Source organism: Rhinatrema bivittatum, chromosome 1 (assembly GCF_901001135.1).
Source record: "Rhinatrema bivittatum chromosome 1, aRhiBiv1.1, whole genome shotgun sequence".
NCBI lineage: Eukaryota > Metazoa > Chordata > Amphibia > Gymnophiona > Rhinatrematidae > Rhinatrema > Rhinatrema bivittatum.
Genome location: NC_042615.1, coordinates 519,670,973 through 519,686,743, shown reverse-complemented (window position 1 = coordinate 519,686,743; position 15,771 = coordinate 519,670,973). Strand labels below are relative to the sequence as shown.

General features: G+C 44.4%; 1 protein-coding gene across 1 annotated transcript in view; it reads right to left on the bottom strand.

The window, feature by feature from the left end:
• The window catches only part of TRPM3 (transient receptor potential cation channel subfamily M member 3), a 466,889-nt gene that overhangs the window by 278,376 nt on the left and 172,742 nt on the right, over nucleotides 1-15,771 (bottom strand). The window contains exon 7 of the mRNA XM_029615931.1: nucleotides 7,604-7,778. Within this exon, the coding sequence (XP_029471791.1) occupies nucleotides 7,604-7,778 (175 nt within the window). The remainder of the gene's footprint in view (nucleotides 1-7,603; nucleotides 7,779-15,771) is intronic.

The following is a 15,771-nucleotide window of genomic DNA, read 5'->3' as shown; positions in this document are numbered from 1 at the left end:
AAGCAGATCTGACGGAGAAGTTATAGGATACCCAGACACGGAAAAAAAAACCTAAAGCTTCTTTTACAAGGAGAACGCGCTATAAATTATTTATAGCACTGAAGAGACATTAAATAAGTGGGCTAGTTCACAAAAGTAATAACCTACATCAAAGTTTTTGTAGGCACTAGGCAGCTGCATTCTCGTGTCAACTGCTCAGATTAGTACAGTACACAAACAATCCTCAAAGTGGAAAAGCATCTGTATGTGTTAGAAAACAGTCATAATAGGCACTACCAGTGATGTTTGCCTTCTGTGCCTTATTCTTAATCATTGGCTTTTTTTATAGCATTTTTATGAAAGATTTTTAGTGCAAATAAAACTTATCTTTGGGTTTCTTCCTCAATGTTAGAAATCCATCTTAAAGTCCATAAGAAGCCCCAACACTGGCTGTGTTTCGAAGCCTGCTTCGGGGGTGGGTGGGGGGGGGGGGTAATAAAAATCATTTTTCCACGCTTCTTAATGTTGCGCAATAATATGTTTGCTTCGGCGTTCTAGAATTTTGGCGCCATGACCCATTATTTGCACTAAAAACTAAAGTTTCATAAAAATGCTATAAAAAAGCCAATGATTAAGTAAATGGCAAAGAAGGCAAACATCACCGGTAGTGCTTATTATGACTGGGCTTTTAGCACCTATGGATGCTTTTTCACTTTGAGAAGAGGGTTGTTTGTGTACTGTATTGATTGTTTTCTGACCCTCAAATGTGACACTCTAGGCTATAGTAAATGCTCAAATTAGCACATGTTCTGATGGACAAGCTCCATTTGCCAGTGCTCAAACAGATGAGCTCCATTTTCCAGTGCTTAGACTGATTCGCTCCATTTACTGCTGCTGAAACTGATTCATGCTGTTATTTAACTTATGAGCGCCCAAACTGATGTTCCCCATTTACCAGTACTTAAACCACTCTGTCCTCTATTTAACAGTGGGGAAGCTGCTGAAATGATCACTGTTAAACAAAGCGATTGATATAAGAAAATCCGGGTAATGGGATGGTCTATAGACAAATCGCTTCTGCTGATTGGTTTGCCATGACCTCTGACCAGCAATGGCCAAAGCATTCACTTTCATCTAGGGAAGCGTGTGTATGTACATCATGGCCTCCGTTATGCTGTCAGCTCTGACTGAGAAGCCAAGTTTCTAAGGATAGCATGGCAACTCAGAGGGTGAGGCGGCTTGTTGGAGGGAAGTGAAATGTCACATCACCAGGATGAGGGGTGCAGGTGAGAGCCATACCACTTTAACCAGAAAGACATTTTCACTCTTCGTCGAAGGATTTGAACCCCATAAAGGATTTAAAGGGCTAAATTTTCAAAGCAATTTAAGCGTATAACATTTGGCAAATGGCTGTTCTAAAATAGTTCAGGTCTCGGATTGCAATAAAAGTAATACATAACCCAGTTACGTGCCTACTTTTATGCAAACTGGGCAGAGTTGGAACTTAGGCAAAGGGAGGCTCAATTTTCATAACTGTCTGTAATACACCATTTGCACATGTAAACATGTAACATGCAGAGATATATGTTAGCATATTTTATAAACTGTTTGATGAGAGCAGCACAGTTTATAAAATATAGCATATTTTTACCTCAAAAGAATGTGTGTACCATTCTATATGTGCATAGGAAGACACATACTTTCTCTGCACATTTTATAAAATATGTGTGAATATTTTACAGGTGTAAAAATTATAACAATTTGCACTTAAGAACCCTGAATTAAATGCAGAGGCAGGTATTTTATAAAGAAAGGATCTGATTTTCAAAGGCATTTACACACTTAAAACTAGGTTTTATATGGGTGCGTGCACGTTACCTGTGTAAGTGGGCTTTGGAAAATTGCTACAATACACGCCATTGAATAGTCTATAGATTTACCCACATTAAGTGTACTTATGCGGGTGATTGGCTTTTGAAAATTGCTAATAAAGTATGTTACATTTACATGTGTAAGGCCTTTGAAAATTCACCTGTATGTGAATATTCTGCTTCTGAAAATATTTAACTTGTGTGCGTACTTGGAATCACCAATTCAATCAGACCTTTACCAGGTCACCTAGACCCTCAAGTGCTCCACCTTGAATCCCTACCAGCTCACCCAGACCTCCCACTCAAAAACCGCAGACAAAAGACAAGTCCGATTTCAACTACATGAGTCAATTAGCAGGTGAAGTGTTTGGACAAATTTGGTAAAGTAGGCATGTACAGCACTTGCAAAATGACAACAAGTGTGTCATAAAATACACTCATACATTCACACATTCACCCATTAAAATACAATTGTGGCATAGTTACAGAACAAACCAGAATACCTCATATATCATTACCAAGATTTCAAAAGGATATTTTCAAATACAACTGAAAACATGTATATGTACTTCCTGTGGTTATCTGAAACCACTTACAACTCTAAAGATTCTTATACCTTCTCTAAATGTTCAACCTGTTAATCATAATTACAGCATTATATGTATGAATCACTGCGCCAACTACATGTAACTTCAGTTTATGCAAATACTTAAACTCTTAAAGTTCTCTTCATCTGGTGTTCTTCACTAAATGCTTTATTCATCGATATTTGAAGGCAGTGCTGCATTAATCACACGGTATGAACCCCTGCATTAATCACACAGTATGAACCCCTGCATTAATCACACGGGGTTCATACCGTGTGATTAATGTAGCACTGCCTTCATATATCGATGAATAAAGCATTTAGTGAAGAACACCAGATGAAGAGAACTTTAAGAGTTTAAGTATTTACTTGTTTTGTTATTAAAGATTTCTTGCGACAATAAAAATTTGCTCCCTCTTACAAATATATGTATTACCTCCTTTAAGGACGCCAGGGCAGGAACCTCAGGGGCGTCTCCTCCTGATGACATCACTAGCCCTGGACTCTTAAGCACCATCAGGGTCTGGCTCTAATCAACTTGGCAACGAGTTCCTTCCTTGCTGAATCCTGCTCATCTCTCCTCGGACATTGGTTGCTGTATCCTGCTTCTCCAGGCGTGAGACACTCTCGGGTACCCGCTTCTCGGTGTTGCTTCTGGAACTACTCTGCTTCGTGGAGACTCAACATAAGTGTACCCCGCTCTACAGGCCATTGCCTTTCTACTCTGCTTCGTGGAGATTCAACATAGGTATACCCCACCCTGCGGGCCATTGCCTCACTACTCTGCTTCGTGGAGACTCAGCATTGGTGTACCCCGCTCCGCGGGCCATTGCCTTACATCTGTGGTTGTGATGTGCTCCTCATTCCTTGGGGCAGCGTGTTGTGTACCTCAGCGACTGTGCCGCGCTTCCCCACTCCTCGGGGTAGCGCCTTGAGTATTCCAGTGACTACGCCTCGCTCCCCACGCCTCGGAGTAGCGTCCTGCTCTTATCTCAGAGACAGTACCCGCACTCCCCCCCGTTCCTCAGGGTAGTGTCCATGTGCATTGCCAGAGACCCCTAGGCTTCCCCGCTCCTCGGGTAAGACCACGTCATTCCTCCCATGCTGACTCTCTCCATGGATCCGCTCCCTGGGGTCGCTCTCTCAGCACTCCTCCGTACCCTGCCTTGCATTCCCCACTCCTCGGGGCCTCCTCTGCACTTCACCACTAGGGGAGTCTATTCTGGCAACTGTGTCCTCACCCCAGTCTCCTGCTCTCTCTGTACTCCCTGGGCTGTGTCATCTACTGCTAAAGACCTTGCCTCCAGATGGTGAGGCCCAGTGGGGCTCCTCCCCGTGGGCGGTGCCACCTCTCACCTCGGGCCAAGGGCCCACTAACTCATGAATCCTAGCAATTTCCTATTTCATGTTGTTTTCAAAATGGAAGAAAAGAAAACCAATAAGATATTGTAGGTTTTACCTTTGTTTTATTTTGAAGGAAAAAAGAAAAATCTGAGGCTTAGGGTTGACTCTACGGCTTGGTCTCAGACCTGGTCTCAGTGCTGAGGCCTAGGCCCAATGCCAGGGCCTGGCCTGGTCCTATGTCCAATGCCGGGGCCTACCCCAAGACCCAGTCCCATCGCAGTGGTCTAGGCCTAGGCTCGATGCTGGAGCGAGGCCCAAGGCCCAATCCAAGTGCTAAAGCCTAGATCAGGCCAACAACTTCATTTCTCTTCTTCTATTCTTCAAAAAATGATGCATCTGCTTTAAGGATGAGCTACAGTAATGTCTGTAGAAGCTGGTTTCCATATCATAGCCAAAAGAAGTTGTTAGGCGGACTAGACCCAGGCCCAGGCCCAGTGCTAGGCCCCAGCCCTGGCACCAAGGCCTAGGATTGAAGACTAGCCTATTTCTTGGTGCTGGGACCAGGTATTGCACTGGGCTCCAGCATCGGGCCTAGGCCTTTGTGCCAAGGCTGGGCCTCAGGTTAGACCTTGGCATTGGGCCTAGGTCTAGGCCTAGGTCTCAGCATAGGGACCAGGCCTTTGGCTAGGCTCCTACATTTGGCGTAGAAGTGTTATGAAACCTCCTGTAGTGGTGCTATGGGAGGCTCCTTACCTCTTCCTGGAGGCCACTCCAAGCCAGGGTCTCGCCTGCGAAATGTCCAGGATTTGCTCCAGGGCCTGGGAGGCCTCGATGTCCTTGGGGCCTGCCTGAGGCTGCTTGTGTTTGCATGGACTTCCTGGTTTGAGCCACGCCCTTCCCTAGGGGCCGGCCCGCAGCTCTTCTCCGTAGTTATAGGGCCAGCTAGGTGTGGGCCTGCCAAACTCCTCCCAGGGAATCGCCGGTCTGCAGCCCTATAAAAGGACTTCAACTTCATTCTGTCTTTGCCTTGCATCATCATGACTTCCCTCTGTAGGCCCCTGCCTGCCATAGCCTTGTAAGGTCTTCTGTTCTTCGTGGAGCTCCTCGTCTTGTCTGCTTTTATACTACGTCTTCGTGTCTTGAAATCTTGCCTGAGGTCCCTGACCATGTCCTGATGTTCCGCCATGATCTTCCTTATCCTGATGTGTCTGCCTGCCAGGATGTTCTTCCCTGCATCTTCGTCTGGTGCTCCTGAGCCTTCTGTTCCTGTAAGCCGGTGCTCTCGGATGGTGTATGCCCGAGAATGAGGTGGCTTGCAGGTGGGAAGTGTCCCTGTGCTCCTGAGCCTCCATTCCTGCCAGCCTTGGAGGAAGCTTCGGATGACACCGGCTTCGTCATTGGAGTTTCTCCTTGCCTGGGTCTTCCCTGTGCTGTCCCGTTCTCCTCGTGGTCCGTGACCATCCTGCTAGGGCTGTGTAGGGCACACAGTGGGACAGGGTGGTCCGCGACTCAGTCCCGCGGGTGGCCTGAGTAGGGCGCCCTGAGAGACAGTACCAATGTCCTCCTTCCTTGTGTCTTGCCCTGTATGGATGTCAAGTTCCTCGTCATGCCCGTGATGCCGTCGCATCAGCCAAGTGTCTCCGTCAAGGATGCCGTCGCATCAACCTAGTGTCTTCGTCAAGGATGCCGTCGCATCAACTAAGTGTTTTGTCAGCGATGCCATCGCATCGACCATAGTCCTATCTACGTGTCAAGGCCTCCATCTGCCCTCAACCTCTCCAATGCCGATCAAGCGGCAGGTCCGAAAGGGCTCGGAACAGTCAGAGGACCGTTCCCCTATCAACATCATATGTTGTTGGCTCTGGGAGCTTGCAGGCCTGGCAGAGGGTCAGCCCATCCGCCATGCGGAGCCACCGTCAACCCTCGGCTCGGCCCTGAAGGTCTGGGCCCAGGCTGAGGCCCAAGGGCACACTAAACACCCCCGTTCTCAACAGATGGGCTCCAGCTTCAGGCTTAGGCTTAGGCACTGGGACCAGGTCTCAGGCTGAGCCATAGCATTGGGTCTAAGAGTGAAGGATAGGAGGAAGACAATGCAGACTCTGATGGATCAAGTAAGTGAGGATCTGTGTGTATAATTATGCACAGACTTTATATGCACACACAGTTATAAAATTACCCTGCCTTTGTCCAAACAAATTCTTAGGGTACATAATCTAGCATCATTTTTGGTGCAAATGGGAAGCATTAACAGATGAGGTACAAATTCAGCTGGGGAAGGAGGAGGGAAAAGCAACAAACAGTTTAGTCCTCCACAAAAACACGTGTCTGTACAGTATACATAAAGAGCAGTGTTTGGTTTTCCACAAGTTTATGGGTTTCTCTTGGAACTCCAGAAAACAGCATCCTAACTTGTTCTCTTGGCTATAAGATGGGAACCAGAGCTCAATCTTCATCCTCGTATCTCAAAGCCAATCAAAATAATTTGCAAATTAAATAAAAAATAGAGTTTTAGTCCTCATGGCAAGAAAGTAGCAAAACATGCCAATTAAATCACAAAGCTCCTAGTTTAGGCTGTAAAGAGAGATATCTTTTACTTGTTTGCCACTAAGCGAGTACGAACAATCCACAACTGAAATTCTCATACAGAGACTGCTTGCTGAGTCCAACAATAGCTCACTTGCTAATCTTCTTAGCCTCTGAAGGGATGCAACCCCCCAAAAACAGATTCTTCTTTCCACGGAAAAGAAGAAAGTTTAGGTTAGACATTAACTAACAGGAAAAGGGATACTAAATTAGTAGGACAGATCAGAAGATATATTCAAGCACAGGCTATTCCACAAACACACAGCAGCTACTGAAAAAAGAAAGAATGTTCTTTCCTTCTCTGTCCATCATAATTAGAATGGAAAGGAAAAGGGAAATGCTGGCATGAGGTGAGTTCCTCCAGCCTAGATTTCACCTATCCTGCACAGATATAACAGAAAAAAAGTCACTTGACTCTAAGTGGGAGTTCCCTAGAACCAAGCACATTGCCAGATTAAGCTTCTTTAGCCGCTGAACATTCACAACTCCCTGTCACAGCTGACCCTAATGCACAGTTTGCCCGCTTGCCGTTCAGGACATGCATGTTTGCAATCCTTGAGAATAAGTCAGGTAAGCACCCTTTCTTTCCCTGACCTGTGAGTGATATAAAAAAAGCATGACTGTAAAAGAAGGAGGTGCCTGGTGAGAGGTGGGTGAGCTCTGCATGGCATGAAACACTGATGGTTAGGGAGAGCCATCGGGCGGCACTACACTGCTTTGTGGCATATTTTATTAGATTGTAAAAGAAGGAAGGGAAGGATCCCAACCTGTATTGACCTGGGAAAGTCCTAATCAGCAAAGTGATGATATCTGATTTGTGCTGCATGGGACAACCTTCAATGACTATCATGTAGTATTACTTCTTTGTAATACTACAGAAGGGCCCATCTTATAAGGAGAGTAGGGAAGCCAGAACTCAAATCGTGCTGTTGCTCCTTGTGACCTTGGGTAAGTAACTTTGCCTTCCATTGCCTGAGGTATAACCTTAGGGCCTGAGTCACTAAGGCTTTTCTTCTGTTCTGTATCTAAGGGAAAAATGCTTTGTAAATGAGGCCTTTAGATTGTGAGCCCTCTGGGAACAAGGAAGGAAGTCCCTCCTACAACTTGTCTTGAGCTATAAAGGAAAAGGCATGACCTACATTGAAATAAACATTGCTCAATTGCGCTCAATATTTTATATTGAATAAGAGAATGACCTGTGTGCACAGAAACTTGCTCTCTCTTCTAGGATAGTACCTACCCTCCATCTTCTGAATATTTATGACCAAACGCAAGGATGTCAGAGGCGCGTCCACTACCATCACAGACCACAACAGGAACTGGCGGACTGTCCCGCAGGTACTCCAAGACAATAGATATTACATTAGGCCCTCCTTCCACAATGAGAGCCACCACCGGGACACCTTGTCCAATTCCTGCAGAAAACAAAATGAAAAAAAAAAAAAAAAAAGCAAGCACAGCAAAAGCAAAAGAAAATATATGTATAAAAATAAAAAAGGAAAGCAGAACAAAAACAAAATATTAAAAATTAAAAATGACTGTGTCTTGACTGCATTTACAATGTTAAATGTTCCAGTGCTGGAACAGAAAGAGCATGTGTTAGCATGGATAACAACAGGCCTGGAGCATAGCTTCAATCACAATTACTTGAATACATTTATGGGGCAATGTCACGGTGCAAATGTTCATCCTACAGCAATATAATCTGCATATTGTGAAACTTTTCTTTTGTCATAAAAATAACTAATGAACCACAGAAGAAACTTCCATATTAGTTCTTAATCAGATAAGGATCCAGAAATCACTTACAGGGGAAAAGGAATAGAAGGGAAAGAGGGAAGAAAATAAGGAGTAGGGAACTTTTGAGGGAGGAGGAGCAGGAGGAGGAAGAAAAGTGTGGAAGAAGTAGATGGAAAGGACATATTCCAGGGCCAATGTATTATTAACCTGCAAATGGGTCATGAAAATCGGTTAACACTGTGCAATTTATTTCATCTAATACTGGCTCATTTTAATAGTATTTAAATGAGATATGCATCAGGGTTTTTTTTGTGCTAAAGTCAGCCGAAAATTGCAGACTTTATCGCTCAATCATTTAACTACACTCCCCTCCTATCAAACAGAGCCCGTCAAGGACAAGGGCATAGATGCACTGGCATTTTGGGCACACAATCTATGGTTTGAGCTGACTTAGCTAAATTTTATGCTAAGCCACATTGTCTAAGTCAACATATATACAGGCCGATGCAGTCCCCATTTGGTTGCACGTTTTCGACGTGCTATTTTCACCCCTTATAGAGTAAGGGGTAATAGCGCATGGAAAATGCGCGGCCAACCCCCCCCCCCCCCCGAAACTAATAGCACCCGCAACATGCAAATGCATGTTGATGAGCCTATTAGTTAGTCCCGCGTGATCCAGAAAGTAAAATGTGCAACCAAGCCGCACATTTTACTCTCAGAAATTAACTCCTGCCAAAGGCAGGAGTTAATTTCGGCAGGCACTGGGAAACTGTACAGAAAAGCAGAAAAACTGTTTTTCTGTACACCCTCCGACTTAATATCATAGCGATATTAAGTCGGAGGCCCCCCCACCCCCAAAAAAATAAAATCAGCCCGCGGCTCGAAGGTTGGAAGATGGACGCTCAATTTTGCAGGCGTCCGTTTTCCGAACCCGTGGCTGTCAGCGGGTTCGAGAACCGTCGCCAGTAAAAATAAGCGTCAGCTGTCAAACCTGCTGTCAGCCGCCACTTCTGTCAAAAAGGAGGCGCTAGGGACGCACTAGTGTCCCTAGTGCCTCCTTATTTCCGTGGGCCCTCATTTAAATACTCGATCACGCGCTCAGGAGAGTGGCCTGAGCACGCGTTGGGAGAGCGGGCGCTCGCCTTGGAGTGGCGGCTCTCCCGCGAATTTTACTATATCAGCCTGAATATGAGCTGATTTGCATAATTAAGCATCTCATTATCTATTTTGCATAGATTTTGCACTGTTTCTCAAAAGTAAAATTATATGTGAAAAAACAGCAAATAGCACTTGCAGAATTTTGCAAACAAAAATGTGCATATTATTCAGCGTTTTTCCATGCATTAACTTAACTTAGTACATTGGCTTCTAGATCTCTCAACCAGAATCTGCTGTCTGCATCACATTCATGAATGATAATGGCAGTGTCTCTAAAGGAAGTTATGCTTGGTATTTCTTCCTGCAAATTATATATGTGACTGAGTGGTGGGTGAGATGAAGGATGATGGAGGAACTGCTATTGAAATCTCATGCTTTCGGGTTGGAAACATGATTTAAATATATTAATTCTGTTATATATAGGCTCTAACAATGCATTGAAGCAGTGCATTAACTATGGAGGTATTGTAGATAAGTCAGGAAATAAGCAGATGGACAAACTGCAAGCAAGCATGAGGCTTGGAAAAATGATGTGTCTGGCAAAGTATTATTTTTAAACTGCAGTACTTATTGCAGGCTCACTTCTGGCTTTGCTTTTCTTAATGAAACTCTCTAATGCTTTAAAATGCTGTATTAGAGCTATGATATATATTCCACAGACTAAGAGACAATATAACAGCTTGAACCCCTGTCTGGATGTCAATTTTACAATGAATATCTCTGAATGTGTCTGTAACACCACCCACCCTCACCCCAATACACTTCCCAAAACCCCACCCTAATTCAAAGTGCCCCTCTACGGTGGTACCTATATATAGCGTATCAGACTGACCCTATAGTGAGGCTTTCTCTTTCTCACCCATAAGATACGCATGCAAAGGCTGTTGGCACACACACACACCATGAGTATTTTAAATGCTATGCGTGTACTTTATATAATGAAGCGTATCTTTGTTCACGTTGCAATACATATATTTATGGGTGCTTGCGCATTTCTTTTAAAATTTACCAGTTTATATTTAAATCTATTTATTGAATTTTCACAAAACAAATAAATGCACAGAGCATGGTAGTTGTAGCACTGAGCTCTCCATGATTTTACTTAAGTACAAAGAATGAAAAATAACATACTACATCCCTCCTCCCCCTCGATAGTTAAAACTGCAGATAATCAACCAGCAAATATTATAGCAAAGGAGAATCAGTAATTGCTCAAGATCATGCTTCTAGCTCTGGATGGTAAAGAAATTATCTAAGGCATCCAAATATCTAATGTTTCCTTCTTCACTTTTGGAGAGCTCGTCTTCCCAATTAAGAATTCCTAAAGTAAAAGATTATGATCAGTGTTCTTCCAGAACATAAAGGAAGGATCCATCTCCTGTCTTCAATAATGAAAGATCAGAGTCTTAGTTACTAGAAAAATCTTGGATATCCACATATTTTGTAGCGCTATACGAAAATTGCATCATGACATAAAACCCCAAATTGCAATTTGTACAGAAAAAGGCTCTTGTATAGCAAGGTTACTTTCAATATAACAGTCTATTTGTTTCCAAAACACTTGAATATTAATAGAAGTCCATAAAGAATTACTCATTGAACCAGGAACTAGTTAGCATTTCAAGCATATATCAGAATCTGATAGGCCAGCTAGGTAAGCTTATTTCTGAGAAAAATGGGATCTAGATAGAATTTTATATTATGTTTCATGCATCTGCATGCTTTCTGTAACTGTACATATGCAACTGAAGCAGGCAATAAACGACCGAAAGGTAAACAGTAAATGTGATTCTTGTGTCCGCCTGGGCTATACGCCCTCTAATGAGAAAGTCTTAAAAGAGACCTGTAATGATTTATAAAAAGAAGGTAAAGTCTGTCTACTCGGATCTTCCAAATTGAACCAATGTTGAATGTCTCTCTACTTATTAGCCAGAAGATCCTTTTGATTCAAAGAACACAGATAATGCCTAATCTATAAATAAGTAAACTGATCCACACCCTGTTTCCCCACTTTCTTGCATAAGGCCTCAAAAGAAACCATCTTTCCATCATCTGCAAGCAAGTGGCCAGCTGTCAAATATTTTCCTTTCTATGCCCGGCAGAAAATTACCATTGCCAGTTATAGGTAGAAAGGGAGATATCTGAAAATTTAATTTCAATTTATTATTTTTATATACCAACATTCAATCTCAATTGAGATATCACATCAGTTTACATTCAGGTACTTTAGGTATTTCTCTATACCCAAAAGACTTACAATCTAAGTTTTTGTGCTTGAGGCAATGGAGGATAAAGTGACTTGCCCAAGGTCACAAGGAATGACAGCAGGACTTGAACTCTGGTCTCCTGGTTCCTAGTCCACTGCTCTCACCACTAGGCTATTCCTCCTCCCAATTTAGATATTGGCCACTGTCAGGTTTTTCTTGCTGGAAAGAAACCAAAACATGCTTTTTCAAAGAATCTGGCAACTGAGATGCTCCAGCATGAAGGACATAGCATAAATGTAGAGGAAAAACTACTGCTGTTTCAAATTTCAAGTCACAACAGTAAGAGCTATCCATTAGCCAATCTCCCAGATGTCGAAAATTAGCATCATAATTTAAAGACTAATATCAGGTAATCCCATACCCCCACCTGCTTCCAAACACAAATCAACTGAGTCAAAAGTATTCTTAGTCTTCCTCCCTTCCATAGGATGGATCTCAGCTCTCTGGTTTGTAAGCAAATATCTGTTTTTTTTAAAGAATAATGGGGGAATCACATAGAGCCATTTAGGAAAGATGGTCATTATAAATAATTGTATCCTACTACCTACCCCCTAAAGAAAGAGTTAAATGTATCCACTTCCGCTCAGCATCCTTCGTGGCCAATTGCAATTTGGAGACATTACTAGAATACAATAAATGTAGGTCATTAGGGAGCCATATTTCATTTCATGTTTTGTCCATTTTAATGGGAAGTCCACCACCCAGTCTTTAGCACGCCATTTCCCAAAAGCCATTGCCTCTGATTTGTCCAGGTTTAACTTTAAGCCTGCCTATCAGTAAACTCCTGTCACAAAAGCTGCAAAGAAGACTAGGAAACAGAAATATAAAAAAGCAAGTTATCCACGAAAGCAGCAAGTTAAAAGGTACCAGCCCCTACGGACATTCTAGGGATATGATCATTCATGGATACTTTGTGCAGAAATGGATCCTTAGATAACACAAAAAGGAGTGGGGATAGGGACACCCTTGGTTGAGTACCCCACTGCAAATCAAAATCCTCTGAAAATTCCCCATTCACTAAACACACAAAATGACAAATAAATACACCCAATTTACTCTATCAAAAGCTTTTTCAGCATCAAAACTTATAAGTAAAGAGTTCAAATTCATTTGTAAAGAATTAGCAATGGATGCCAATACTTTAGCACACTGGGGAGCGCATGTCTACCTTTAGAGAACTCCATATGTTTTGGGGAAATCAAGAAAAGGAAGATCACTGAAAGCTGGTCAGCCATCATTTTAGCTAGTAATTTGACATCAAAATTAAGTAAAGAGATTGGCCTACTTAGGGAATAGCCACTGCTATTAATTGCATCAGTAGCATGTGATCTTCTTAGTGTTAGGGTAATTGCCAGGTTCTTGTGGCCTGGTTTGGCCTCTGTTGGAAACAGAATGCTGGGCTTGATGGACCCTTGGTCTGACCCAGCATGGCAATTTCTTATGTTCATGGCAATTTCTTATGAACTAGGTAGCAAAAGGTCACAACCAGGTTTAGGCAAGACTATGACAGTCGCCGTATTAGCCCTAAGGGAAATGCTCCAGTTTCCAAAAAAGCTTCAAGCATTCTCTCAAGCATTCTCTTTCAATGCATCATATGTATTCATGCATAGGACTACATATGTGCGCATGTTGTGTAGCAAACATATGCATATTTTATAATATACGTGTATGTGAAATGCGCTTGTTATAAAACACTATAGTAAAATTGTGCACACCCACATACATGTATTTAAGGCATGTTTGCACATATTTCAGTTATCCTCTAATAGTCGGTTTAACCCTATCCTGTACATCCAGTGCTATAGTTGCATACATGCACAGCTGGCTAATGCAGATAGGAGTAGTGTGCATTTTGCAAGTGATATCTACACCAGCATGAATGCTATACATACTTACCTCTCTTTGACGGCACTCTGGAGGGACCTGGCTGAGGCAGAGGCAGGCAGCATCTCTATCAGGACTGAGCATTAGGGTGCAAGTGAGCTGTGCTGCACCCCAGTAACAGTGGTCATATCTCATGTAATATTCTATCAGCTCTAAGAAAAATGCTGGAGGGCTGGCAGATAGACCAGAGGGCCAGGAGTCTTCAGGCAGGTCTCTTTGTGAAAAATATGATATGAGCGATGGAAGATGAGGGCTTTCGGTAGAGGTGTGCATTCATTTTCGCCGTATTGGCGATCCGCAACGTATATTACACTATTGATAGTATTTGTGGGGAAGCGAAACGTATCGCGATTCCCCACGAATACACAAATCTTCCCCGAATTATACGGCCACCTAAATAAAAATTTAAACAAACCCCCCACCCTCCTGAACTCCCCCAAGACTTTCCAAAACTCCCTGGTGGTCCAGCGGGGGGTCCGGGAGCCATCCCCTGCACTCACACCCTCGGTGCTGGTTTTATCATGGCGCCGATAGCCTTTGTCACAGGGGCTACCGGTGCCATTGGTCAGCCCCTGTCACATGGCCATCGGTGCCATCTTGTGCTCCTACCATGTGACAGGGGCTGACCAATGGCACCGGTAGCCTCTGTGACATAGTATGGGCAAAGGCTATCGGCGCCATTTTGAGTACTGGCAGCAGATGGCCGGAGTGCAGGAGGTCGCTCCGGGACCCCTGTTGGACTCCCAGGGACTTTTGGCCAGCTTGGGGGGGCCTCCTGACCCCCACAAGACTTGCCAAAAGTCCAGTGGGGGTCCGGGAGTGACCTCCTGCATGCCAACCATCCGATGCCAGTACTCAAAATGGCGCCGATTGCCTTTGCCCTCACCATGTCACAGGGGCTGACCATCGGTACCTGTGACATAGTGAGGGCAAGGGCAAAGGCGATCGGCGCCATTTTGAGTACTGGCATCGGATGGCCGGCGTGCAGGAGGTCGCTCCGGGACCCCCGTTGGACTCCCAGGGACTTTTGGCCAGCTTGGGGGGGCCTCCTGACCCCCACAAGACTTGCCAAAAGTCCAGCGGGGGTCCGGGAGCGACCTCCTGCATGCCGGCCGTCCGATGCCAGTACTCAAATTGGCGCCGATCGCCTTTGCCCTCACCATGTCACAGGGGCCGACCATCAGTACCTGTGACATAGTGAGGGCAAAGGCGATCGGCACCATTTTGAGTACTGGCATCGGATGGCCGGCGTGCAGGAGGTCGCTCCCGGACCCCCGCTGGACTTTTGGTAAGTCTTGTGGGGGTCAGGAGGCCCCTCCAAGCTGGCCAAAAGTCCCTGGGGGTCCAACGGAGGTCCCAGAATGACCTACTGCACTCCGGCTGTCCGATGCCAGTACTCAAAATGGCGCCGATAGCCTTTGCCCATACTATGTCACAGAGGCTACCGGTGCCATTGGTCAGCCCCTGTCACATGGTAGGAGCACAAGATGGCGCCGATGACCATGTGACAGGGGCTGACCAATGGCACTGGAAGCCCCTGTGACAAAGGCTATCGGCGCCATGATGAAACCGGTACCGAGGATGTGAGAGTGCAGGGGATGGCTCCCGGACTCTCCGCTGGACCACCAGGGAGTTTTGGTAAGTCTTGGGGGGGGCCAAGAGGGTGGGGGGTTGTAGTTAATTTTAATTTTAGCTGGGACACGAATAGAAATCACCGTATTAACGCATCGGGGCGCCATACGGCCGAATGCAACGTATCTGCTCCCCGACGAATCCGAATCACGAATGCAATGTATGGCATCCCTCTGCACATCCCTAGCTTTCGGGGGATCTGTTGCTTTTCACTCTTGCTGCACCTGGTAGCGAGGGATGCCCTGTGGATGGGGTCCAAGAACCAAGGGAATCCATTCCTGAAAACATGATCAGGGGTGGATTGCAGGAAAATATCAGCCCGGGGATTTTTTCAAAACCGGCCCAAGGGGTATCTTACTCCTTTGTTCACTTTCTCTGCAGCACATGCATCAATACGCCAAGTTAACTCTGAAACCTGCCAAATTAAGCCCAAATATCTTCAAAACAAATGTCACATTTTTCCTAAATAACTAAGAAATAGAGCACACTCTAGACCGGCAGTGAGTAAACAAAGCTGTAGATTCCCATTCCATCTATGCAAATCAGTTGGGGCCACCCCACAAGTCTGCTTAGAAGAATACCTCATCTTAGTCATACATGCAGAACACAGACAGACCCTCACCAAATACAAAATTAAGAGATAATAAAGTATAAATAGAAACATGCAGACAAAAACTGAACTTGAAACCGCAACAAGACAGACTGTATGGAATGAAAAAACAAATAT